Below are 27,377 nucleotides of genomic sequence, written 5' to 3' on the forward strand. Positions count from 1 at the left end.
TTCTTCAGAACTTGAACGTTCTTTGGAATAATCTCCAAATGAGATTATCATAGTCTAACGATATTGCGAAGAGATTTTTTTTTTTTTCCCTCCTGGCAGAATAAATGAAACATCTTTGTGAAAGATTCTGAAAACTCCCCTGACATGTTAAGAATATTACATATTAAATTTTGTGTTTTGCAGCATTGTTTTCTGTGTGACAACCTGGGGTTCGCTTGGATATGAGCTGATCTTTCCAGAGACAGAAAAGTGCAGAAACACAATCAGCACCCACTGATTGACTCTCAAAGGGGAAGCAGCCATAATTCTCTTTAAAATCATATCTCTAACAATGAAGCGTTCTAACTTCCCCAGCTTTTTTAAAGAAGGAAGAAAACCCAGAAGTAAACATACACATAATAGTCCAGCACTTTCCAGGGATAATGGATTTACTCTTGGCATGTAACTAATGAATGCATGGTATGTCAACAGTTGTAAGACAAAAAGGTCCAAGAATGATACTGGTTAGAAGCAATCCACACTTTTTCAGCCTCCTCCTGAGCCTTGTTTGGGGGTGTAAAAGCAGGGTGATCAGGGAGGGCATGTGAGGAAGCTTCAGGGAGCAGGCTGGATAAATATGTCTCACTAATTCATGCATTATCTATTGGCCAAGGGAGAAAGATGTATATTTTAGTGTTGGCTTCTGAACCAGAATTCTGGGTTTCACAAGCCATTCTTCTAGAGAAGACAGTTGCTTGCCTCGTGACACAAACTGTTAAGCTAATACCTATTCCCATACATAACTCTCAGCAGGAGTCAGAGTTGCTTTCAGTTCTTTCTGATGCTGAGCTACTCCAAGACTGCAATTAGAAGTGATCAGTGGAGACTCAAACTGGTCACAAATTGCTGAGGGTCTTAACGCATATTGCAAAAGCATCACCTAGACATCAGAAGGTAACACAGAAGTTACACAAGTGCTTTTAGACATTAAAGATGGATACTTGACAAAATGGCTTTAATATAGGGCAGAGTGCTCTGGAAAAAGTGATCAGTATGTATCACAATGAAAAGGGTTATCAATAAAATCAGCTTACAGCCTGTCCCTGAAATAAATCTGGACATAAGAGAACACAAAAAATAAAGTGATGGACACCAACTGTTATTTTAAATAGGTGTATCAGGCACTTGGGATGAGAATGATGAAATAAAACTGTGGTATGTAGTGAGATTCTGACAAAGGCTGCTGTGTATTCTCATATAGTAAGATGATTAAAATACTACATGTAACTGAGCTGAGAACATGGAATACTAAGCCTCTCCTTGCCTTCAACAAACAATAAGAACTAGAACCAAAGGTTCCTATGCTTCTTCCCAGCTATCGGTACTACTGTTTGAAGAGAAAGACCCAGATTTCAAACCATTCCAGCTGGCACAGCAGGGGAGTGTCTCTTTTTGCCCCCATGAAAGCTGGCTCAGCCACCAACACAATGGTACTAGAATATCAGGAATTCTTTCCTCCCTGAATTGCAGCCAAAAATGTCCAATACTATTCTAAAAAACAAGAGATGCTGATCCCATGTCATCCACCTAGTGAAGAACAGTCAAGTGGTTCTGCTGCACCACTGAGCTACAAGTCTTAGCCAGGGATGGGAGGGGGGGAAGAAAAAAAAAATAGTTATGCTGGAGACCAGCAGCTGTTAAAGGTGAAAAAATATGTGAAGAACAAGAATACAGAAAAACCACTGAACTGATATGAGATGGCCTGACTTGCCCTTGTCTAAGGCTGCTTCAACCTACTTGAATTAAGCAAGGAAAAAAAAAAAACACAATAGCACAAAAGGCTGAATAAATAACATTACACAAATGAACCCTCTTATTGTGAGATTTTAGGTCAGTTGACAGAGAACAGCAGATTGCAACTGATGAGTAGTTTTTGTTTGGGGACTCAGCAGAAGAACCCTGTGTCAGATTATTTCTATACACTAGTAAAGGGCCTGTAAAATAGAAACAAAAATAAACTTTAAGACTCTTTCTTAAAAAGTTCTGATTACTTTATGGGATTCATAGAGTTGCTATGTGGTGCAGTACATCTCACAATCTTTCAAGAAGATTCTTAGTTCAGCGCTTACTGGCAGGAAGATAAAAATTGTAGTAGCAAATCTAAGAACCTCTTGACGCAAAAGCTAAGAATGTAGAACAGTAGCCACCAGAATTGATTTCAAGAAATCATTACAATACTGCTACCAGATCTTAAATAAAGGGGCTTGTATTAATAACTTGCCAAAACCTACTCCTATCCCCAAATCCCCCACACCATAAACTATGCTAAATAAAGAAAACAGGCAACTAAAATAAGAAGGGCCATCATGTTCTGATAATTGACTTTATCTGAAATGGTATTGACTTCTATGCCCAGACATGGAGGTCAAGTATGGATTCCAAATAGACTTGGATATTTATCAAAACACAGAGGAAGGAACTATTTTAAGATAAAGCAGTGACCTTGTGATTGGAAAGATGCTGAGAAACAGAAATGTTGGGTCAGATGGCTGTGTACAGTGAGTGCTTACTACTTCACCCATCACTTCATTCATCAACCTATATTCATTTGTGATCGTCGTTATTAAGACACTTTATCTCTTTTTTCCCCTTAAAAGGGAACCTATAACAATAGTACTGGATTTCACTGATAGCAGTAGTATCTTACAACTCTCATCCAGCTTCTGAGATGAAAAGGGAAAAAATACACTGTTCTCCATCCATGTCATACTTTTTCAAGGGAGAAAGAAAAAAACAACCACAAAATAAAACAAGAGACAAACCACAGTGCCCATACGACCACTGTTAAAAGGATTATTTTCTGATGTTTTCAAATTTTCACCTTTTACTATTTTATCTGGTTGAAGAAGAGCATGCACCTTACCTGGATGTCACTCAGTTTATGCAGGAGACGGGTTGTTAACTGAGGTCCATTCTCCATGGTTGGAATGTGCAAATGCTGACATTGAATAAATACAGGGCAGGGAAGGAAGAGAGAAAGAGAGAATCATATGTAATAATAGCTTTATATACCATATGAATACCTCAGGGTCACCAAGAACTTTAGTAAATATTTACCAAGCTTTCTAGCCCTCCTTACAACTAGGCAAGGATTGTCATAATGATTTTTTTACAGGAAGGCATGCTGAGCCAGTGTAAAGTCAGATCAGTTGAACTGTTATGCTGTTTTTAAACAAAGGCTAATCTAAGCCTTCCAAAACACCTGTCCAATATGTAGAGTATATTGTACAGGCAAGAGTAGTAACATTATATACAGTATTTCAGTTCAAAGTATATTGTGTAGAAAAACAACAGCTGTATTTAAGGTACTTATCACTCAGCACCTTGATATGTCTCATATTATCTTATCATCTGATAATATCAACACATTTATTTCACCTTATTAATTCAAGGAATGTCACCTTACAGACATTTGCTCTACTTGTCATATTTAACAGAACAAAGCACATCCATGTATGCAGCTGCAATAACCCAGCCTTCTGAACTAACTTTGTGCTGTTTATCGGGTCAGTTTAACAGGATGAATGCTTGTGGAATTCCACCTGTGCAGGAGAAACCTCCTATATGGTGTATAGTAGGTAGAAGCAGCTGTGCACTCTCCTGAAAAAGCTCTGCCATCAGTACTGGTTCCTTACAATGGCAGGTGAAGAAGAGATGAACTCAAGAAGGAAAAAATGCAGTGGCTTGGAAATGTGGTTTCCTGCAAAAGTCTTTCCCCTCTTTACCTTTCCTAGGTGGGAGAATGTATTTTTCTGTACCTTCAAACAGGCTCAGAATTTTTTTCTTCCTTTTCCCAGGAACTGAGATTTTATGATTTTAACTATAAAAAATCCCAGAAAAGCAGAGGTCAAGTTCTCTTCTGACAACATACTAGTAACTCACTTGAGAAACAAATACTGACCCTGTTTATCTTTCCAGGAGACTCTGGTAGCACTCCTTTTCTGTCTCACTTGTTTTTTGGTTCAGGTGCAATTAATTACGATAAAATTCTAAGGGGGGGGAGCGGCGGCAGCAGAGATGTGGGAAGAGAGAGACACATTTTCTTACCTTGCCCTTATATAAAATTTTAGAGATAGGGCATACAATACAAGCTGTTCCAGCACCAAATATCTCCTTTACTCTGTTCTTTTCCAAGGCAGCTGTCAGGTCACTCATGGTAATGTATCGCTCAGACACTTTAAATTCTTTCTGCAAAGAAGAATCACCCATAAAAACTGTTAAAAATTGTTTGTATTTTTGTTTTCCATGTCAAACCTCTCTAACAGAACTAATAATCTACTGGCAACCAGACAAGTTTTGGCTCTGATCTTGTGACCTTTTCAAACTTTTCAGCATCACACAAGATAGAATCTAATAAAAACAATGACCATCTAGGAAGCCAGTGGTTTGCCAGATACAATGCTGATGACTAAGTGGCATTTCCCTCTGATTTGGTACAGAACATCAACATTAGGCATTAGGGAACAACACAGCAGAATTTGCCACAGGTTACATGACATGGGATCTGACTACTCATGGTCTCTCACATGCTAAAGTTTGTACAAAAGTTACTCAATTATGTCAAGAGAGATTTGCATCCCATTCAGACAATTCCTAAGCAAAATACATTCTATTAATTCCACCTGCAATGCCAACTAGATGTGATACATTTCTTTAAACCCTGGAGAAATTTCACACTGTAGCATGCATACAGCCGCTACATAGAAAAATTAACATACTACAGGTATGAGCAAATTAATTCATATTTGACAGTCTTAACATAGGAAGTGTTTTACCTTGTACAAGTTTTTAAGAATGCATAGCAACTGATTGAGGGAAGGTGTTTAGAGAACAAAAATAAACATCAAACTTTGAAATTTTCATTTCATGGATTTATGTGGACTTAATTGTCCTGACAGACCAAACTAAAAGCTTAGCTCTTGTTTTATAAGCAAGATTTTAACACGAAACAGAGATGCTTAAGACAGCAGAAAATATGATTAGTGTTGGACAGGACAGTACTTGGAGAGTGAGCAGCAGGGACACCATGTAAGCAGAGTTTCAGATAGGTTATGGAATGGAAATCAAGAAGAAGAGAACAACCTTTGTGAGAGTTGAAGACACCTAATTATTCAAGAGGACTGAGATGAGAGTGTGGTATCTCACAAACAAGCCCTATCAAGTGGAGTATCTCACTTATAAAGGAGATGGGACTGAGAAGCGTGCATGCATATCTGCACTAGGGGAGTACCAATACCAATAAAGATGCATAAGAGCCCAGTGCAGGTCAACAAGTGACACACACATGCTGTGAAGTACATGCCTAGCTCTCTTCACTGCCAGTTTGATTTAAGTGATATAACTGTGAACTGTATTTCAGGAAATCTTTCAGCTACAGGTGGCTAGAAGCTGAGTTAACACCAGGGGGAAAGTATCACGCACGCCTGTGTTATTCTTGTTACTACTCCCTAAAAATCAGCCTGACTAAAACCAGGACACTGGGCTTGATGAGCCTTTGGCTGTATAGTATTCTTATCCAAGCTGCAATAAAACCTTTCAATACCATACAGGCAGAGTGAACAGTTTGTTGCATTTCAAGAGGAAAGTACTTGGATGGCCACACTACCGATCTGGAATCTGGAAGCAGACAGATGACTTCAAGATTGTGGCTGCACGCTATTTACTAGAAATAGGGTGGAAACATGAGAACTAAGTGGAGAAATAGTGTGCTGATGACTGAAGTAAGGCTGTGGTCATGCACAGTAATTGCTTCCTTGCTTTAAGTTGCTGGTACTAGTAGATTTAATGAGAATTTTCATGATGAATACTACACAGAGCTACTCTAACAAGCTTGGTGTTGTTCTGTGTGACAGGTGTGGGTATTCTGCTGATGTTGCTGGGAATCTATGAATTAGCATGCCCTTAGTTCCCATTTACGTTAAGGGATTTGAACAGATCAGTTGAACTTAAAGATACTGAGCACCACGAATGTTTACTTTCACCCATGGTATAACATAATAGCGGAAATCATTACTGCCAAGGTCGAAACACTCACCCAGTTGCGTGCCAGATCCAAAATGCTTTGTCTTGTCACTCCTGGAAGGATGATGCCATCTAAAGGTGGGGTTGCCAGTTCATTTTCTGTCAAACACAAAAGAAATAGATACCTTGGTTGAAAAACAAAGAAACAAAAATATTACATCAATATTACACCAAACTTGAAAATTAAAAAGTTGAATAATATCAGAAACGTTCTCCACCCAGTAAGATGCAACATATACCAGAGTTTTATAAGAACACAAGCTACACAAATTCACTTCCAGTAAGTTGTTGTTATTTGGAAACTTTTGAGTACGCTTCAGTGGGTGGGGAAGAAACACATTTAATACATTAATAAATACAAGGCCAAAGCCTAGTAGTAGGTTTTATTCCACAGCGTATTACGGATTTAGTGTAAAACTACTGGGAAGCAATGAATGGCTCAGTCTTCAAATTCAGAATAGAGAGGCACAGGCAAAGCCATGCCTAATAATCCCACAGCAGATCATGACGTTCCCTGAGTTGCTTTATTTAATTTAAAAATATGGGATCCAGTATACCTCCTTTCTAACATTAATATGAAATATGTACCAGAAATTTTGAGGCTCATTTACTGAACAAGCAAAGCAGTAGAAACCTTGACAAATATGTCTTGAGACTTCCTGAATGATCTTTTGTCCTAGTCTAGGCAATCTTTTTTGCCCCTAAATTTCTCTATACACAAAAAGAGTAGTCCTAAGAAAATTCCAAAAGCACCAACAATTCAAATTGTTCAACTAGTTTGGTTTGTTAGCTAGTTTTTCTTGTTTGCTTTTGAAAAAGAACATTACATAAATGTTCATCTAACATAATTAATGAAATGGTAGATAAATGGTAATCCATACCCAGTAGATACTTAAATTACAACACAGAAGTTTGTATGTAGTCTTTGTTAGTCCATTTGACCTTTTCAGCAAATCAGAGCTGACATTTTTCATTTGAAATCATCACTTTCATTTTAAACCATCACATAGCATACTCAATGTTTTCTATCATCAGAGAACACTGAGCATTTACTCTTTCAGACAGCCAGGCTATTTTAAGACAGTTTCAAATTTGCACTGAGAAGTGAAGACATCCACAGTCTTTCAGTAATATACTTCATTTTTTTTTTTTCTAAACATTTTCCCTTCCCATAGAGAATCCATTATCTTCTTGATCTTATAAGGGTGGTATCCTGCTCATTAAATCCACAAACCATTAAGGTTTTTGATTCATTTTTACTTTAGTCACATAAAAGAACGAGATACGTATCTTCATCTTCATGTTTTTATTATGCCCCCTTCTTCCTACCCACATAAGATCACTGAATCCAGGCCTGTTTGAACCCATCTCAAAGGATAAGCTGTCTTAAAAGATATTTCTATACGTCCTGTGAAAACTTGCAGCTCTGTAGAAAAGAGAAACATGGTATTCACCTGTGGACTGAGAGAGCAGGATGAACTCAGCTGCTTAATACTCCATTTTCAAGAGTCAGCCAGATGACAGGCTGCCCAGGGAAGTGCTGGAGGCACCATCCCTGGAGGTGTTTAAAAGGTGCACAGACGAGGTTCTTAGGGACACGGTTTAGTGGTAGATTATGGTTGGACTTGATGACCTTGAGGGCCTAATCCAACCAGAACGATTCTACAATTCTGTGCACAGGCGCTGCCTGCCAGCCAGCACACACACAGCTCCAGGCTGAGGGCCACAGGGCTCCCTCCCACTCTGGAGGAGCTGCGGTAGGATACGGGAAACGGAGGATAAATATGTGGAATTCTTCCCTGAAGCTACTACTCACTGTCTGTTCTCTCGGGAAAAGTCTGTTATTTTTTAATGCAGCCACCCCTGGAATTATTAATTTGGACTAGAGTTTTTCCTACCTATGCTTCCATGTTCCTTTTATGAGGATCCATATACACATAGGTAATAGATGTAAACTGCCATGCCAAAATGTATAAAAAATTGCTCTAGAACAGGCTATATATTCTGCTCAGGTTTGACTAACAAATAGTGTCATTCTGTAACCCAGGAGTGTCAAACTCATGCTCACCGGGGCCCACATCAGCCTCGTGGTTGCCTTCAAAGGGCCGAAAGTAATTTTAAGACTGTACAAATGTAACTACTCCTACCTATTCTGACTCCTAAGTACAGCAGCGGTCTCTTCTTTCTCATACAGTCAGGAAGAGTATCTTTCCTTTTTTTGGAGTCTGTCTCTCATCACTCCTAATTGTGATGCCTGTCTCATCTTAATTCTGGCACAACTATCAAAAGATGAAGATTTTAAAGCTTTCTATGAGCTACAGGGCTCACCTGCTTCTGAACACTGAAAACCCGACGTTCTGTGCTTGTGACCCAGTCATATACAAGTGCTCCCCTTTCTCTAACAGAAAACTTCAATTAACGTGGACCTGTGGCAGATGCACTTCTCCCACTACAAAAGCAACAGAAACTTCTAGGCTGATGGACCGCTATGGTCATGCACACACCCGTTGGCCAACAGACAGGGCTTCTGACAAGCAAAACACCTTCGTTGAGAGAAGTTTCTGGACAACTACCATAAATGACCACAGCTCAGTTTTAACTGGGGTGTAACTGGAGCCTGCCAGAGACCCTCATTGAGCTCGTCTTCCTTGGAGCAGTGGTTCTGCAGTTAAAGACTCTCCTCTTTAGACTGGCCATCTGACAAACATTCCTTGAGGACTGAGACACATTGCTGACCTGGTAAACAATCTGAGTACCCCTGAGAGTCCTCACTTCATAAGAGTGGGAAGATGTACTTTGAATCATCATTCTAGAGTTTTTGGATCTGATCCCCTTGTATTTGAGTTGGCTGTGTAGTAATTGAACTCCTAACCAGTATCTGAACGTGGGTTTTATAAAGTTGTTTGAGTGTTGAAAAATTTTGGATAAACCCCGTTTGTAGCTGGTTTTCTGCTAAAGAGTTCTGGTTAGAATAAAGTCTGTTTGGAGCTTATTGCCTTCCTAAATTGACTTTTGGGGTGCATCCATGACAGGACTTTAATATCAAAGACTGTGACTACACACCAGATAAAGTTCTTTATTTGGTGATTTTGCCACAGATCTTGGCAAAGATCTGTTTAAGCTCAACAACATGTATAGATTGATGTGAGCTAGTTTGAAAAGGTGCCAAACCAGATGCAAAACAGCACTGAGCAGACAGGCCATGGGAGTCTCAAAATGTTTCAAACAGCCTGCTCTCTAGAATTTTGTCAAGTGTACATATGATGCCTACCAGCCTGGGGCCACCCAAGAAACATCTGTGCTCCTGGTATACAGCAGAAATGGTGCTGCTATACCACATGGCACACAAAAAAGCTCATGCTCTCTGCAAATTGATGCCAAATCAGGCTCCATATGACATCAGTTTGTCCATCTCCAAAAAAACAGACTGTGAACCCACAGACTCCATGTGCCTTCTGAACTATTTTGATGGGCTAGAAGCCTCAAAATGTAGCAAAAAGGAGGAGAAATGCATTTTAAGGAAAATGTCAAGGCTTCTCGTCAGTTCACTACTGTTACAGTAGCAGCATGTCCAGTGCCCCATTACAACAGGCATGGTATGGGCATGCTGTAACAATTGAACTCCACCAGAGCATTCAAAGGGATTTTTAAAATGAGGTCTTGCATATTACACAGCTTTTTACACAACTGTATTTATGAATGTATAGCAGATAAAATTCCAAACGTGGGATGCCTTCAGTACTAGTCACTCTGTAACACTTAGAAATTCACAAAAATATATTTTATCAAAACGATAACAGATATCAAGTGAACTTCAGGGTTAAGAAGAACCCAGGAAACCTTCATTTCACTGTTATTAACAACTGACCTCCCCTCCCATTTTGTTCTGGAGCTGTTTGTTTCTCCTTATCTCCCCCAGGCTTTTCTCTGACTCTCCCCTCAAGCAATCACTCTGTCCTCACCTCTCTGTGAATTTACTTTCCTCAATTACTTTTTCCTCCTTTCCTTTGTCTGCCATCTCATTTAACTGTTGCCCTCCCCTTCATGATATTGCTATGGCTTTCTATTAGAGTAGAGGGTATGATCCTGATTTGGTTAGTAGCTGACTTGGTACAAGATACTTCTGCAGCACGAATAACCTGCCATCTACAGAACACTACGTGAACTTGCCTGATATTTTACCTGTTCCAGAGAATCTTTCAAAATATTTAAATTTCGGTTCATGTAAGCCATTTTGAAGTGGGCACTATTAATCCCCATTTTAATAACAGCACAAAATATTAAGTAATGCTTGAATGCTATTCACAATGCCTCAACATTGAAGTTAGAAGAAGAGCCCAGATGGTTCCAAGTCATTCTGAAGAAAGAGAATTTTTGAAAATGCAAACAGATTTAATAGTTAGCAACCTTCAGGTTGGACACATGTTCAAATTTTAAGGTTTTCCACAAAGTCAAGCCTATATTCTAGGCAGAAGAACAGACATTATTAAAAGAAATCAGTTTCAGCATTAACAGCTTCTTGGGATTGTTAAGTGCTCTGATGATGCAGGTAAAAGGGACTGTAGGGTGATGAAAATTTTCACTTTGTGAACATAAACCGTAGACAGCATTTGATGAATATCACACTCCTGTATTTATGCAACAGCGGGGATCCATACTGGGTCATATTCTAAGGCTCAGCCAGAGAAGCAGCAGACACACAAGAGTAGCACAGAGCATGTCAGGTTATTTTACCAGAAATTTAGTAGTTTGCTCCCCTACTCCCTCCTCAATGTTACAAACACAACATTTTTCCGGGCTCCTCTTGCTGCCCAAAACAACACACCATGTTTAGTCACAATGCTGTATCTGAAAATACATAGCAAAGGCTTGCAAGAAAAGCCTGCTTTCATTGCAAGCATAGATGTCCTTTAGTCTAGGCTTTACTGACCTGGGTCTTTGATTTGTTATACACCAAGAAGAGCAGCTCAAGAAGAGTAGTTCAAACTACTTTGCAGTGATCTCTGAACACACAAAGAAGGGCATTTTCCTTTTGATGATGATCTGCAATTTCTGCCTCACCATTTTTATGTCAGATTCCTCTCTCAGCTGCAGAATTTGCATAACAAAACCACAGTCTAAGTAAGTATCCTTTGTGAAGTGACAGAACATAATGGAAACCACTTGTTAAATCACAACGCAAAGCCATAGGCAGGTATGTGACAACACACATTGGCAGCAAGAGTGTTTCTCAACCAGAAATATAAATGAAGTATTAATCAACACACTAGGAGACAGCAAAGTGCTCCAATGATGCTAATGACTATGTTGTGTGAAATGGCAGGTTCGCCAGTATACAGCTAGCTTGGGTGGCATGAATTACAAGTTGTTTGCTACGGCCACCTCACAATAGTACTATTCAGTATGCACGGGTAACACAGTGATTGGCATATCTTTGGAACAGTACGGTGCTGCAGCTGGATAACTCCAGGATATTCCTGGTTTAAGTACAATGAGAACTCTGAACTGTAATTACATGCCCCCTTCAGTGTCCTTTCCCTGGGCAGAACAAGCCAAAATCTATTTTTGTGTCTCTCCAGTGAAGTTACACAAGGCATGAATTTGGCCATCTAGCTACACTGACAAATCTACTGCTGCTATAACATCAACATTTCTCATATTTATAGTTTCATTCACAAGACTTCAGAGACTCATTCAACACTGAAGGAGTATCATCCTGCTTCTTACGAAAGTGACAAAGATTTTGCAGAAGAACAAGTAATGAAACCAGAGATAGGAGTCAGGTAGCTGGATTCCCATTACCCTGCACTATCCAAAGCACAGTGCTGTCCCCACAGAATGCTGCCTCTGTACTACTGCTGAGAACTGTCAGAAAAATGCAAATTTTCAAGGGTACCCATGGCACTATGACAAAATCAGGCCGTACTGTGCATCTGCTGGCATGCAAAAACTCAGTAACACTTAATCTTAATGGAGGGCCAGCACTCATGGAAGTCAGGACATGTCCTTTCATTCACTTGCCTACACATTGGCTCAGTCCTTTAAGGACTCAGAGTCATGTAGTCTTCCGAACCAGTTCTCAGGTGCAGCTATCACTTCCCAAGCACTGAACACTTATGTGACTAATTGATGAGTGGTTTTGAAATGCCTGAATTGTTGGCTGCTCATTAAATTGTTCAGAGATGACCACAGGTATAAGGACATAAAACTGGTTTCAAGCACAATGGTATATTTGAGCATTAGTCATATGGAATGCTGACTGATACGTTTCTCTCTTTCTGCCTCCACTGGACAGAACTTCAAATTCTTCACAGACAGCGCCAAGTTCTTCATCAGTTGGATGCTGAAATACTTTTGGCTATGCTTCAGGAACATTTGACTTCCCAGAAAGTGATGATGGGATGCAAAGTCACAGAGTTTGAAGAGTTATACAGCCATAAGGCTCTTTAGTATGTCTGCATTGCTTCTGACCCAACACCTCCTTCAAAACTGAGCATGCTGCTAGAGTTGACAGCAAGCCTGCAGTGTGACCTTGCACACAACAAGACTCTACCCTCTGAGCACCTGGACTGGCCTAACAGTTTAGTATGTTGCCAGTAGGCAGGACTAAAAGCTGCATCAGAATCTCCTCTTTCACGATGCTATAGCTAACAGTCTCCTCTCAGTTTTCAGAAGAGAATATATGTTTCTTCTGTTGAACCATCGTAATTAAAAAGTTTATGAACTGCACTCCAATAATAATTTTGTGGATTACAGTTCCAACTGTCCACTATGTTAAACTTCTCATGTTTTGTGTTACTCTACCTCCATTTTCATTTATCCAGTAGAGAAACAGATTCATTGTTCCAACTTCAGTTATTTGGTGATCTTCTCCATAGAGCCACAAAACCTGCTGGCAGCCTAACTCCATGGCTTCTTGCTGGGCATAAATAGAAGCACCATAATTCCTTCCAGAAACAAAAAGAAAGAACAAACTGTTATGAGTGTCTGGTTGAGTGTTTTTTCATTTCTATGCAAGGCTGTGTGCATACCTACCTTATGAGCAAGTACTCTGCAGAGTCACTGCTTGTCCCTGAAATATTTTAACTGGAAGTACTCTACTAGTATTTCTCTACAACACAAAAAATGTCGAAGGGCTGAACAGCATCAACAGCTCAAACATATCTGTCCAAATTGTCTTAAAAATGCCTCTTGTTCCATTTTCTGGACATTCTAATAACTGCAATTAGACATCTTAGGAAAGGATTTATATTTATTTGGCAGTTGTCATCCTGGAGAGAGAGCAACAATTCCCATCCAGCTCATGGCTTTAAAAAAGCAAAACAAACTCATCTACCTCATCTCATATATGTCAGATGAACAGATACATCATATATGTTGGATGAACTCTTGGAACACAAAAGCCACCAGAGGCAAGTTATTTCTTTTTTAGTAAAATACATTCACAGAATTAGTACCTTCAGATGGGCCTTGATGAATTCCCTGTCCTTGAGGGTCAATTGTTTTCCTAAAATGCTGCCTGAAGAATGAACCTGACTTAATCATATTTGTTTAATCTGTAGCTGCCTTAAAAGGGGGTGAAAACCCTTTCTCTTCTGATGTTCAACAACCACCATGACCCAAGGTCAGCAGCTCCAAAGTGCTGACCACACTGGAGTTAAGTTCTCACCTCTGGGCACAAATCAAGTCAGCAGTGACTCCAGACTATTCCTTTTTCAGAGCTGATGTATGAAGGATGCCCAGGAAACAATTAATACACTTCTAAAACTAAGCAAAACATCACAAAGAGTAAAGGTCTCAGAACACCAGTTTGAATGAAGGAAAGCTGTTTTCTTGCTCTTTGATTATTCTGCTGGCTCAGTTGAGCAGCACTTGACAGCTACTAACTTCCTGCCTAGAAAAGAAACTCTCAGATAGAGAAAAGAAGTTTTGCTTACACCAAAAAGCAAGGATGTATCATGGAGTAATTTATTTAGCCACATACAAGACCCTTGCTCCAGTCAAGTCTCAAGCAGCTTCAGTCTACAAGTCAAGTACTTGGACATAAAAAAATATGTTTCTGCCTAACTGGTGCTTTGGCCTATTTCAGCAGAAAACTGCCAGACTATGGTCAAGCCAATGCAGATAATTGTCTCACGCTTTCCCTTAAACACCCATACTCCCCTAGCTAACTGCAGATGGCTTGTCCGGACAGTCTGCCAAGGAAGGAGGTCAGCAGTCCATGCTGCCCAGTTGGCAGCAGGCTGCTTTTCTGAATGCTGCATCGCAGAAGTGATATATTTAGTGTCAACTTCTGCAAGGGGAACAGCCAAAGTATTAGATGAACACCTTCCAGGTCCAGTTCCTCAGCTCAGGATGCTGCAACAGTGTCTGTGCAAATAGTCCACTTGGCTGCAATATCTTTAAAAATATGCAACTGAATTGTATAAATAATATTTAGAAAGTACAATTTTGAAATCTTTGTTAGAGTATATTGTTTAACTGCTACATTTAATACCTCTTTTTCTGCTGAATTAGATACTTCACAAAAAAAAAAACACCCTACCTTTGTGAGCTATGTAGAAGATGCAAAATTATGTTTTCTTACCCTCCCATTTTGCAGTCCCCCGTTCCTCCTTTCCAGGCTCTTACATATTTTGGATCTGCCCATAAGGATATTGGATTAAAGCTTCCACTTGCAAAGTAGGGACCCACAGGGCTCAGTATGACATACAGTAGGGCTTTAGTTGGCTTCTTCACTCCAAGGGAAGGCTGAAAATGAGGAATGTAAACGAATCAAATGTTACTGGTATACTTTACTCCAAACATCAGATGCTGCACAATTAGCTTCTGAAACACTGCTTTCACAGGACCTGCAGCATGAGTGCTTTTCCCAGGACAATGCAAAATGCTTCAATTAAAATATTTATAAAACTTCCCCCACATCCAAGCAATGTAACAAGCCCAATTTTTCTTACTGTAACCATTCACTTATAGCTGTTTGATTTATCTATGTATTATTCTAATCTTCTCAAATAGCTTCAAGCTTTCGAGACCTGAGAAATTGCTTAACAAGATACTACATAATTATATGAATTAATCACAGCATCAGCCTTTAAAGCCGCCTGGGGGGAGGACTGGCAAGGGGCACCACTAGCAATAACAACAGTGGAGGAACCACGGTCAGCTGCATTAGTGGTGAGATATAGCCAATGTCACTTAGAATTGGCATTGGTAGAGTTGAGCACTGGCTCTGTGAATGACTGTGTGACATGCCGTCTGGAAATAGTTCACACAGCAGTACAGGAAATAACCTGGAATGTATCAGTTTTTTTTCCTACCCCTCTTCCCTGAGAGATGGCCTCTCACACTTCCAATCATCAACATCAATACTTAAAGGTGAATAGTCTGGCACTCGTCAAAGTCTGAGTTCTGTGGTAGAAGACTCTGCTTAACTGTATGACTCTTTGCAAAGCTCAGGACTGAGAGAAGCACAGAATGACTGACGTTATAAGGCACCTCCAGGGATCACCTTGTTCAAACTCCCTGCTCAAGCAGGGCTAGGTACTGCTGGTCGCCCATGATTCTTGGGACCCCCTATGCAACTGAACGCGTTACTGTTTTTTCTCCACTCAGAGAAACCAGTCTTGTAAAAAGAACAGGCTCATCCTTCGTTTCAAAGATTAGGTCTCCATTGAAAAATAAAGTTATTTAACTTAAATCTTTCGGACCAAAGGTCTAAGCAAAACATCATGTACAAATCACATGAAGCTAAATTGGGAGGTGGGAAGGAATACTATACTATTATAATGTAACTACCCGGAAATCCAAATAAGCCCTCCTCAGGTGTTGAGAATGTTCTTTTGATTTCTGTCTACCTCACTCCTTTGCAAAACTTCTAACAGAAGAAAGATTAACTAACTGAGATCTTGATATTTTTCCTGATTCTTGCACAATGATTCAAAAGAGCTTGCTGACTGTTGTGTCTAACTGTGCAGATTTAGAGAAGATTAGCAGGACGTGCCACCTGGAGACCACCTATGACATAATGGAAAGGCCAGATATGTTGGCTAGTCTGAAACAAAGTTCAACAGCAAAAAGTTTCTTAAAAACAAGAACAACAGAAAACAAACAGGGGAAAAAAAAATCCATTTTTAATATTAGTACTTTATAGTCACTGAGTGGTGGACCTTCCATCTGAAAATCTGCAACTAGTTTACAAGCATTAAATTAACAGACTCCTAGAACACATGTGAAATATATAATGCTCATGTATGGTAACTACTTACAGATGTGGATACTGCAGAAGAGTAACTTGCCTAGTTGGGAACCATACACTCTTTAGCTTCCTTGTCCTATGCTCTACCATTACAGCTTTCTCTATTGTTACTGCTAAAAAAATTCCCCCTAAAGTTTTAATTAAAATAAACTCCCTGTTTCTAATTCCCTTTATAAATACTTGAGGATTTATTCACACTCACATGAAACTCACAGACTACGCACTAATACTTAGTTGCTAAGGAGCCTCGTATAAGGTCAGATTTATCTGAGTTCAAGACTAAATTGATACAAGAACTTGTTCTTAGTTCTGGTAAAAGTTTCTCTCAGAAGAGCCATTTTCATTTACTACATAGAGTCTTCCAAAATCTCACTAAGGTCAAGATGGAGATGTCTGATGAAATCACAAAATCTATACAAGCAAATTTCTGTTCCCTCACATTTTCTTCAGATTATTAGTATTTTAAAGGCACAAAATCACCATGTTACAAATAACTATCCTTTTAGTACAAAACCAAAATTAACCTAAATTTTGCCGTTACCACTCAGAATAGTTAATTGATAAGTTTACTTTCTGGGATATGAATCAATGTGTCCACTAGGTGGTGGTGTGGTCAACATAAATTTGTAAAGTAGAGTACAGTGACTAACTCAGAAGTAAAAACACAAAAACAATTTATCCCTGAACCGTGATACTGTTGCCTAGTGACTGGTGCATATTTCCCTTTATGAATGGAGGCTTTTGCACCGTTCTTAAATACATAAAAGTTAAAAGGAGAAAAAAATGTTTCACACCTCAGTTCCAATTAAGGTAGGACGGATATATAGGCTGGCACTGGTTGAGTATGGGACCCACTCCTTTTCCACTTCTACAAGCTTCCGGATGCACTGTAACAGCTCATTCTGGTCAAAACACTGCAAAGGAAAAGCAAAGGAAGAAATGCAAAACGCAAAATATATCCTGAACACTCTGTGGTCTTTACAGATGCACACGCTAAGGGGAACACTTCATCAGCATAAGTTAGTGACAGACCACAGAGGTTCATAGGACTACACGGTCTCCCTTGAGTTAATTTCATACAGAATGCAAGGTCCCATGGTCTTTGCCACTACGTCTTTTTATACGTTATCCTGAATGCCCTCCTGCTGCTATATTCTCCTGAGACAGTAAAAAGGAGCAACTGACCATTCTTGCATCTAAAGCATGTGGAGAGAACTCACTATGCAGCCAACACCTTCACTTTAGCATGCTGCACACTATGGCATCACCTCTTCTGCAGAAGCATGCTTTGGGGCCCACCAAATCTCCCAGTTCTACAAAGCTGCAAAGTTCTTATAGTAAGAATACAGCTAATAAGCATGGGACAAAATTCACTGGTCAATATACACCTGCCAAAAGCATAATTAAGTTGTTAGCATGACCAAATATAAAGGCACTTAGAGGCTGAAGAACGTAACTGAAGTGGAAAGAAGGAAGAGCATCAGTACAAGAAAAATTTCATCAGCTGTCTGCATACAAATACCTGCAGAACAGCACTTATCTCTCAGACTCTGTCATCTGAGGCAGTAGGGAGACAAAAATGAAAGCAAAACACTGTTGTGATGTAAATGAAAAATGCATTTCAAACGGTTCACCTAACAAGATCTCTTAACAGAATTTAACAGTTCAAGAGTTAAGAGTGTTTGATAAATGTTACACCTCTGTAAAGTTTCAGAGATTTGCACTCTGAAAATGAAAATATGCTCCAATTTAAGGAGAATAAGATGCCTTGTCTACATACTGGCAGAGCTGCTCGTCTTGCTGATCGCACCATCCTGTCCATGTTGAGAGATGGCCGGAAGAGGCGGATTTTGCCATCTACTCCTCGGTAAGCCTTCATTCCTTCAAACAACTACCAAGTCAAAAAAGGAAGGAAAAGAAATCAAATAATAACTGAGACATGTTATCACATGATGATCTGTGCAAAAGCAGAACATACTCTTGGGAAATAAAACAACTTCACTTTCCTGCTCACACTACTCAAAGCATAAATGCTAACTAGTTAATCCTTACAAGATTCCTGAGGGGTAGTATTATGAAGTTTATATTACAAAGATGACCTTCTTGTGTTTCATATAGATCTTTCTCTGTCAAGGGACTTACTGATAACCACTTTTTTTCATAATTTGGTTACAGCAATTAAAATTTGTAGCATGTGTTTGACTTAACTATTTCCACACATCCTTACAGATACCTAAGGCTGAGCCAAGAGTACTCTCCCTTACAGAAAAGATCTACAGAATTTAATTACGTATGTTAATAATTTTTAGTGCTCCATCCAAAACACATTTTGGCAGGAATCATAGAATAAGGTAATTAAGGGAACTCTGTTGCAGTTCTTGCTGCAGTTGTAGCAAAATCCTGGTCACTTGTTTCCCCCATATACCCTTACTCTGTGGAAGTGGGTTTAGCTGTCATGAGAGGCAGATACATCAGCTTTACACTAGAGGAAGAATGCATGAAAATGTTAATCTATACTTTACAGGAAACTTAAATTAGTCATAATTATCCCGTTGAACTGCAGAATCCGCATGACTGGTACTAACAATCAATTTATTATACGAGAAACCCTTATCCCACCAGTGCCCTTCCCAGCAGAACACTCTACAGCATCTCCTAACCACAGAAAAAACCCATATGCCCACAAAATATCTATAGTTATCTTCAGTTACAAACTGATAATTTTCAGATATAGAGAACACATGTATAAGCTCACAGTAATATATACATATATACAGGTATTATTTAGATTAAAGGATCACTTATGCTTATAGGTAAGAGTTCAGATTTTTAGAATTTCTTCTCTAAAGCGTTTCTTTGTTCATTAAATTTCAGTATAAGTTCTACAAATTCAACTGCATCACTCCTGTCAGTCTCCTCAGACTTTTCTTCCTGACTGTTCCAAGAAAAAAAAAAAAAAAAAGTCTGGAAATACATTCTATGTGGTTGGAAATCTACATACATAGGGTTTTTTAAATGGAAAAAAAGAGTCCTGTATTTGCATATAAGTAATCAGTAGAACACTCAAGATTTCATTATTATTACATTTTATATAATTTTCCCATAAGGATCAGTGAAATGCAATGTTTAGAAAGCTTTTGTGCAGTCCCATGACAGAGCTAGGTCCTTCCACATGACAAATTTTAATTGGGTTCTAACTGGGTTGCAGGAATCCTGACAATTTTCCTTAGGTTACTTGACAATTATGTAGGAGAACCAGAATTAGAACCCAGAACTTTTTGCCTTCAAAATTTACCTTATTCCTATGGCAATGCCAACTTTATTAAAAGCTTTGTATGCAGTTTTGGAAAAGAAACTGTTCCTAGGATAGACATTGTAGCGACAAGAAAAAATTCTATCTTTAATAAAGGATGGCATAGCTTAGGGGTGTCAAACTCATTTTCACTGGGGGCCACATCAGCCTCGCGGTTGCCTTCAAAGGGCTGGAGGTAATTTTTTAGGACCGTATAAATGTAGGAGTAGTCCTAAAATTACCTCCAGCCCTTTGAAGGCAACCGCGAGGCTGATGTGGCCCCCAGTGAAAATGAGTTTGACACCCCTGGCTTAGCTGCTGATATGGTTGATAACTTTCATATGATTTTTATTGGGCTAGTTACTAAATACCACATTTCTGTAGCGCTACTTTCTTATCACAGAACAGTTGTGTCCCCCCACCCTTCTCCCAAGCACATTCACAGAACTTTTAATGAGAGGGAAGAGGAAGGAATGTTACTACTAAGATTTGATCAATGGCTTAAGAGAAGAATCACATCATTGCTCAAACACAAAGCCTTCTCAAGCTGTTAAATCTTTTTCTCCAAAAAGAAATACTTTTAACCTTCCAGAGCTCAGTAAAACCTTTCACTCATTAAAAAGGGAGACAGTGATGTGTTCCAGGAATGTTCAACTTGAATAAAAGCAACTGCTGTGGTTGCTTGATGGTTGGTTGTTACAGTGGTGTGCAAACAACATTATCTAACATCTGTACATCACAGAAGCTGGATCTGGAGTTCAGCAGATCCAGACTATCACACTGCATCATGGAGGGCAAGGAAAAAGGGGAAGGAATGCCAAATTCATCATTTTTGTTATACCCACTGTGTATTCATTGAGCCACAGCATTGGCACCAGATTCTCCTCTGTCTGTCCTCTTGGCTAGAGGAAACGTGATGCAACAAGGGTGAAAGAATAAAAAAAATGGAAAAAAATAAGAGCATATTCATATTAGCAGTGATTTCAGACTGGGCCAGAGGCAAAGCATTAAAGTTATATGCTACTATGAGTGAAATATAGGTTTGGGACTCCAGCGTGGTTTCTTAATTCTTGGGCAAATCAAGAGCTACAGCCTTGATCACAGAGGCCTGTTGTAATTTACACAGGACCTTTGGAGGCCTGGTGACTAGACGGGGAAAAAACAGCAACAACAAAAAACTGTGAATGCAGGAGCTCAATGACAACAAGCACAGAAAGGCTTGATCCTTCCCTTTCACTAGTGGTAAAACAAAAAAAAAAAAAAAAAAAAAAAAAAAAAAAGGAAAAAAAAAAAAGAGGGAAAAAAAAAGGCACAAGCAACTCCACTAACTTCAGCAGACACACTCCCATCTACCCAAAAGTGGGAGAAGAAACAGGCTTCCATTTCAGCAAATGCATTCTACCAAGGCTCTCACACAGACGTGAGTATAGCCAGAGCTGCTCTGGAGACACAAAAGGCAGCTTTAGACAGTAAGCAGCTAAGCACGGAAACTGTTAACCACGCTGGTTTCCGCCTTAACATTTCACTTTCCAAAGTTCCTTGCTGTATATTCTCTGCTTAAATACATCTGGATATGTCAAATGTGTCAGATCTAGTTTGGAGCTCTCCAGACGTATTCAGAGATGCAAACAAGCATCTCTTTAGCCTGTCCTGCAATCCAAGCTATGAACCTTTAAAACAGCATAGAATAACTTTCATGATGTGCATGTTTAGTCACCAAATTATTCTTGGAATCTCTGATAGTCTCATCCAGTGCTTCATTAAGTTACACCAGAGACAGTAACTGGGCTGATCCACCATCTGTGAACTAAACAGCTTTGTCAAATGAATTTGTCACCACACAAGAAAGGGTTTACCTTCACTAGGCTAGGAAGTTAAGTGAGCTGGAATCCACAGAAAAGAGTTGCTTCTGAGTTATACCAACATAAATATAACCCTGTTTTGAATAGTGAAATTGTTATGGAAGAACATCAGGTAACAAACCAAAATGTAACTCAAATTTGAGACAGTAATAATCCTTGTATTACAAAGCTATGGCTTCAAGAGCTAATGAAATAAAATACCAGTTTCCAAATCAATCTGGTACTCACTTCTAAAGCATAATGCAGAGCCGAGGAGGCTGGATGCAATGAGAGGTTCTCAAGTGGCTTAATATAAGGTTTCTCCCATCCAGAAGCCAGGGACCACTCAATTGTCAGCATATTATCAGTGAACACAGTTCCAAATACCAAACCACTGGGGTCTGGCTTCTCCTTGAAAGTTGTAGCTGGGGTGATAATCAAATCTGAAGCCTGAAGAACATGAAAACAAAAACAAAGTGTATAAAAATCTTTAAGTCAGACCGATTTAAAAACCATTCTCTGTCAATGAACATGGATAAATGCAATATTTCATCTGCAGGGACATTTAATGACAGAATCACATAGCTGGCTAAGTATTCATACTGTGTATGCACACATATACACAGTGCTGCTTATACCAGAAGTAGTTAACATATTTTGAAGCACTGTTAAGTGGCGTAAGCCATGCAAGGTATAAAACTAGAAATTTAGCAGATGAAAATTTATTGGACATTTAGATTAACACATCTATACAAGTTCCAGAAACACTCAATTGCTGTATCTCAGAACATAAGCTGATCATCAGAAATTAATCCCCCTCACAACTAGGTAAATATGTCATGCTTATTTTCTTTTAATGCATAAAACCAGTATGAGAGATCAGTGTCAGCAGATTACTTGCATCACACGAGCTTGTTCATCCACATTCATATTTTCCTAGAAAGATCCCATTAGCAAAGAAGGCTAAAAGTTTCCCTGCATAATTAACTGCAGAGATTTTCTCTTACAAGCCATGAATGACTAGTTGCAGAAACACGGCACTGTTTTTTCTGCTAGTTTTGGCTGGGATAGAGTTAGTTTTCTTTTATATATATATAAGCTCACAGGGTGTGAATCATCCTAAAGAACACCAAGGGAAGAAGGAAAGCAGGATCTTTGGCATGTCACTCCCCTTCTATACACAGATAGTGGCCAAACAATTAGAGAGGGCTCTGAAGTGGGCAGAGTCTTGATCCACCCTTTCCATTCTCTTTCTGTGCCGTATGAGCATTTAAACTGTGCTGGTCAGAAAGGCAAGAACTCAACAAAGAATTGTATTTGAAGCTCCATTTTCCTTCCTCACATGACTCAGAAGGCACTGACACCCAAGTATCCACACTCCTCTGTGTTGGGTAGATATGGAATAGACTGGAACACAGGTTGTTCAGATTATTGTTTGAGTGATTTGCTCATGCATTTAAAAGGTGGTTCTGCAAGCGATATCAATGACTTTGACTCTTCAGACTCAGCATACATTCTGTAAAATGAGAAAAAATTAGTTCCAAGCTCTTGAAAAAGAATAATACATCCCTGTCTCTGTAAACAACCTGATTTTCAAAATATCTTTAACAAACAATGGCCTTTTTTTATTGATTGTTGGCTTTCATTTGTTGGGGAGGGTTGTTTGTTTGATTTTCTTAATGGCTTAGATGTGAAATTAACTTAGAGCTGGAGCACATGAATAGCTAAAAGCTTGTTTCATTCTATCTCCAATTATAGGACTTGTCTAGATATTACAGTGCATTAGCCTGGTTGAACTAATACATAATCTGATGAAACAACAATTACTCTTCTTAACTCTTTAGAGTACCCTGCAGTGAATGTGTCAATGGGAAAAGCACTACTTAATGATGTCCTGAAAATAAAAATTAATTTTACCTGACAAACTCTTATCATACACTTTGGAAAGAAAGACATCACCAAAGAACATGGATCAAAATAAAAGCCATAAAGGAGTGTTTGCAATTATCCACAATGCAAGACTCAGCTCAGGAAAACACTTAGACAGGAGCAGGATGTCAATGGGGCTTAAGCGAGGATGCAGAGCACAGTTATAAGCCTGGCTCTATCTCTGGATAGAATCACAGCTTCTAAAGAACAACTACTGGCAGTGGTATTAACAGCTCTCACAAAGTTAAGGCTTCTGCCTCAGGTCATCTTTCTTAAGGTAATTATCTTCACAATAAACTGGCCTGGGGACAAGAATTATCCCATGGTAGTCTCATCCCCCAGAACTCCCATCAGTGTGCTGATTTTATCAGCTGCAGTTGTACTAACAGTTTAACTTAGTGCCATGTGGGCTACATATGTCTCAGTTTGCCACTTCCTCAGTTGTTGTAGCACAAACAGTTGAAAGGCAGCACTGTAAAACTGTTTGCTAAGCTCACCGAGGTTAATAAATAGCTTTTACTTCAAGGATGGGGAAGGATTTTAACCTGTCTCTCCTCAGAGGCCCACAAGCACAGGTAGAGGGAGCAGCAAGCTGCAGCCACAAGTGAAGCAACATGCTCACTTAGGAACATGTGGGCTTTCTTTCACCCAGTTTTGCCACCACAGAGATTTCCCCAGCCTTAGAGACCTGGGGTTCAAGAGAGCCTTGGACAGAGTCCTTGGCATGTGAGTGATAATTTAATAAAACTATTCTGACCCAATACAAGCACACTGTTATGCCCCAATGGTTAACACAAAGAGGGGTACAGGTCGAGTCACTCCTCTGCTAGCTCATTAGAGATCAGAGGCATGCAAGTGCTCACTCCTGCAGGTTCAATAAAATGGGTTGTCCTGTGTGACAGGCGGCCACACAGCAGTGCCTGTGGCTCACAGCAGTAGCCACGCCACTTGGCCTTCAGCCCCAAGGATTGGGGGCTTCTTCTGCAGTCACAAACATAGATCACTGGACTGGCTTTCAGGCTGAGTCACTTGACAGCAGAAAGCCTAGAGAGGTAGGTACCCATGATGCTTGTCCAGCAAGGAAGCAAATAGTTTCTCCACCACAGAACTTCCTGGAGCTGTGCGCTTTGAACAAGGAGCCCGCTTGCTCTTTCTCACCTCCTTCAGCGCTTAGGGAAATCAGCTTTCATTCAGGCATTTTGCAAACATCAGACTCAATAACATCAGGTACGACACTTGACCCATAACGCTTCCTTCAAACAAAAGTAGGAACACCCCGCAGAAGACATAAAATATAGGCTAAACCGCACAGACCAGTACAGCAACAATCATTAAAACAGGCAAAAAGGCTGTTTTCCAGATCCTTATAACCCTGTTAAGCTTTCAGAAAATGCACTTAAGAATTTCTTTTGGCCATTGCTTCCTTAAGAGCCTTTCTTAAGGCTCTTCCCTCTTACTCATTCTATTGTATTTTTCTGCCTCTTTTTAGCAGGCAGCAAGTTGTGCAAGTTAACAGTGTGCAAAATCACCCAAATCTTTCAGAATCCAAATACATTTTATATAAAGACACACAAAACATTCTATCTTTTTTTTTCCATGGGGGGTGGTAGGAGGTTGGAGAAGCCATCCTTGGATTATTCTCTCCCACACTGTGGTCTGTAGCACTAAGTATTGCCAGCACCCTCAACCTCTTGTAGGTCCCCGAGTGATAAGATCCCCTATATAACATTGCTACTGGCCTACAGATCCTTTTGGCTTCACTTGCCCCAAAGTTCTGCCCCAGAATTTTGTGGTGCTGCTCAATGAGCAGAAGGAAAAACAGACACTGAGAAGAACCCACATAAAGAGAGCAGAGCCTATTACTTAATTATCACTCATTTAAAAATTATTGCAGTGCTACCATGGTATCACATATGACCTTTATAAAGAAGAATTTACACAGAATCACACAGAATGCTGGGGATTGGAAGGGACCTCAAAAGATCATCTAGTTATTTCCTTTGTCAACAGCCCTGAAAGCAGCATTAAGGATGCATTAGGGATTGGCATTAACACCCACCCAGATTTCCACTCTTCATGCTGCCAATACAAAGGGCAATTTTCAGCTAGGTTTTGCTTGCATTATTTATTAACATGCTCTCAAGCACCTTCTGACACTGCTGCCTAATAAAACCATTAAACTGGAAGTAAAACTGGTAGATGCAGGAACAAAAATGATAAGGGAGATAAAGAAAAGAAACAGATGTGGCACACACACTACTAAGTGCAGATATTTGGCACCTGTTGCCTAAAGTAAAATGAAAAATATGTAGTTCCAGCTCTGCAAACTCTGCATGTCACAGTCTGAGCCCAGGGCACCCTGGTAAAAAATAGGAAGAACCAGACTGGCCTGCCTATGGTAGGCAAAAAGGAGCGGTGCAGAAGCCGGCTGGATGCTGTTGATTTTCAGGGCATATGTAACACCACTACACCTACAAACAGCCACTGCCTCGACCAGATGCACTTCTTCGAATAGACCCTCATCTGAAAAGTGCCTGCTGATTCCAATGCAACTGCTTCCAGAGTGAAGCTTTACCCAGCCCAAGCAAAGAAGATATATTGTGACCTCCTGAAACTAAAATTCATCATTTGATCAAACCAGATCTTGTCAATTATGAGCTAGGTCAAATTAAAAGTGACATGCTGGACAGTGTCAATTTTAACCAAAGCTGTAGCAAGACATTCTGGTGCCCCTAGCCAAGATGTCAGTTTAATGCTTATTCTTCCCAGCCTTTGCAATAGCCTTAAGTGGATCTGGAGCTGACAGCAGCCTCTGGCCAGAGCTGTTACTCTCACTACTACACCCCTACCTTTCTTACCCCAGAGATCTGTCTTGGGAAGGTGCAGATGGCAACTGCATATTTTATCCTACTCTTTCCATCAAGTTTTGCCAATGCCTTCCCAAATGATCCTTGCCTGCAGTTATTTTCAGTCCACTGAAACTACCAGACCATAAGCAGTAGGTTGAACAGCTCCAACGGGTGTAACACATTTGACATACTCAAACTTTTCTAAACACTGTGCTGGGCCAAGCATTTCTATCACTTAATTGAGTAAAAAGAGAACCGGCAACCTTGGCTGTAAAACAGGTTACAAGTTACCCAACTATAATGGCAAGTTTGAGCAGAGATCCTCAAAACATTCACTCAGTGAGACTGACTGTAACCTGTTCTGATGAAATAAGTAAACTCCTTGAGTTCTAGTCAGGGTGATTCATTCAAGATCACAAAGCAACTGCAATTATTTATTTATTACTTATGCTGACTTTGTAAGCATATCCTAGGAAAGATCAGGTCCTTCTGATGCAGACACGGAAGCGTAGGCAAAATTGAATAACTTGTCTTCCCCTTGCACTTGTGAACAGCAAAATGGGGCTGCAGTAGCAGAGGAAATTTTGAGGAGAGAGATGACAAAGAGTAAATAAAGGTGAAAGGTAACAAAGTGTAGCCAGGGAGAGCTGCAGCAAACGACGCTTGGACTAGACTGAGTGGTTTTGAGGAGGGCTCCAGCGGTGAGGATGTTGTTCAGTCCTTCTGGCTGTGGCATCCTCATCATTGCTTCTGGACCCTTCCCAACTCACCCACCTCTATCCCAGGAAGCCATTCTTTCTGCTGGTGCAGCTGCTTTCACCCCATAGTTCTTTCTGCCTGGCCTCCTGAACCTAAGGCACCTCATATATGACGGGCTGAGAAGCTCTTCTCACTGCCAAAGAGAAGCAGTGGTGAGAAACTAGGTTGAGGATACTAACTAGGCCGAAGAAAGTGGCTTTGGAAGCTGAAACCCTCTCTTCTCTGAAGTTTTTTTTGGCTTTGCAGCCAAGGAGCAAGCTACCACTTTTCTCCTGTAACTCATTCACCTCCATCACTTTTCAGATGTGAAGCTGCAAGTGGCAAAGGATGGCCCCCGTCTTCTTGCTAACCTGAGCAGTGTTCTCAGCTGGCTGGAGAAGTTTATCCAT

General features: G+C 39.9%; 1 protein-coding gene across 5 annotated transcripts in view; it reads right to left on the reverse strand.

Moving 5' to 3' along the window:
- BCAT1 (branched chain amino acid transaminase 1) overlaps positions 1-27,377 on the reverse strand; it is a 71,602-nt gene that overhangs the window by 9,868 nt on the left and 34,357 nt on the right. For 4 of the 5 annotated variants that reach the window (XM_082045447.1, XM_082045448.1, XM_082045446.1 and 1 more), the window contains 8 exons: positions 21,701-21,901; positions 18,099-18,209; positions 17,113-17,232; positions 14,648-14,811; positions 12,865-13,007; positions 6,074-6,159; positions 4,087-4,227; positions 2,903-2,977 (listed from right to left, as the gene is read on the reverse strand). In XM_082045447.1, coding sequence (XP_081901573.1) covers positions 2,903-2,977; positions 4,087-4,227; positions 6,074-6,159; positions 12,865-13,007; positions 14,648-14,811; positions 17,113-17,232; positions 18,099-18,209; positions 21,701-21,901 — 1,041 coding nt within the window. The remainder of the gene's footprint in view (positions 1-2,902; positions 2,978-4,086; positions 4,228-6,073; positions 6,160-12,864; positions 13,008-14,647; positions 14,812-17,112; positions 17,233-18,098; positions 18,210-21,700; positions 21,902-27,377) is intronic. The other variant, XM_082045449.1, reaches the window with a different exon arrangement.

Source organism: Streptopelia decaocto (assembly GCF_964273445.1).
Source record: "Streptopelia decaocto genome assembly, chromosome: 1".
NCBI lineage: Eukaryota > Metazoa > Chordata > Aves > Columbiformes > Columbidae > Streptopelia > Streptopelia decaocto.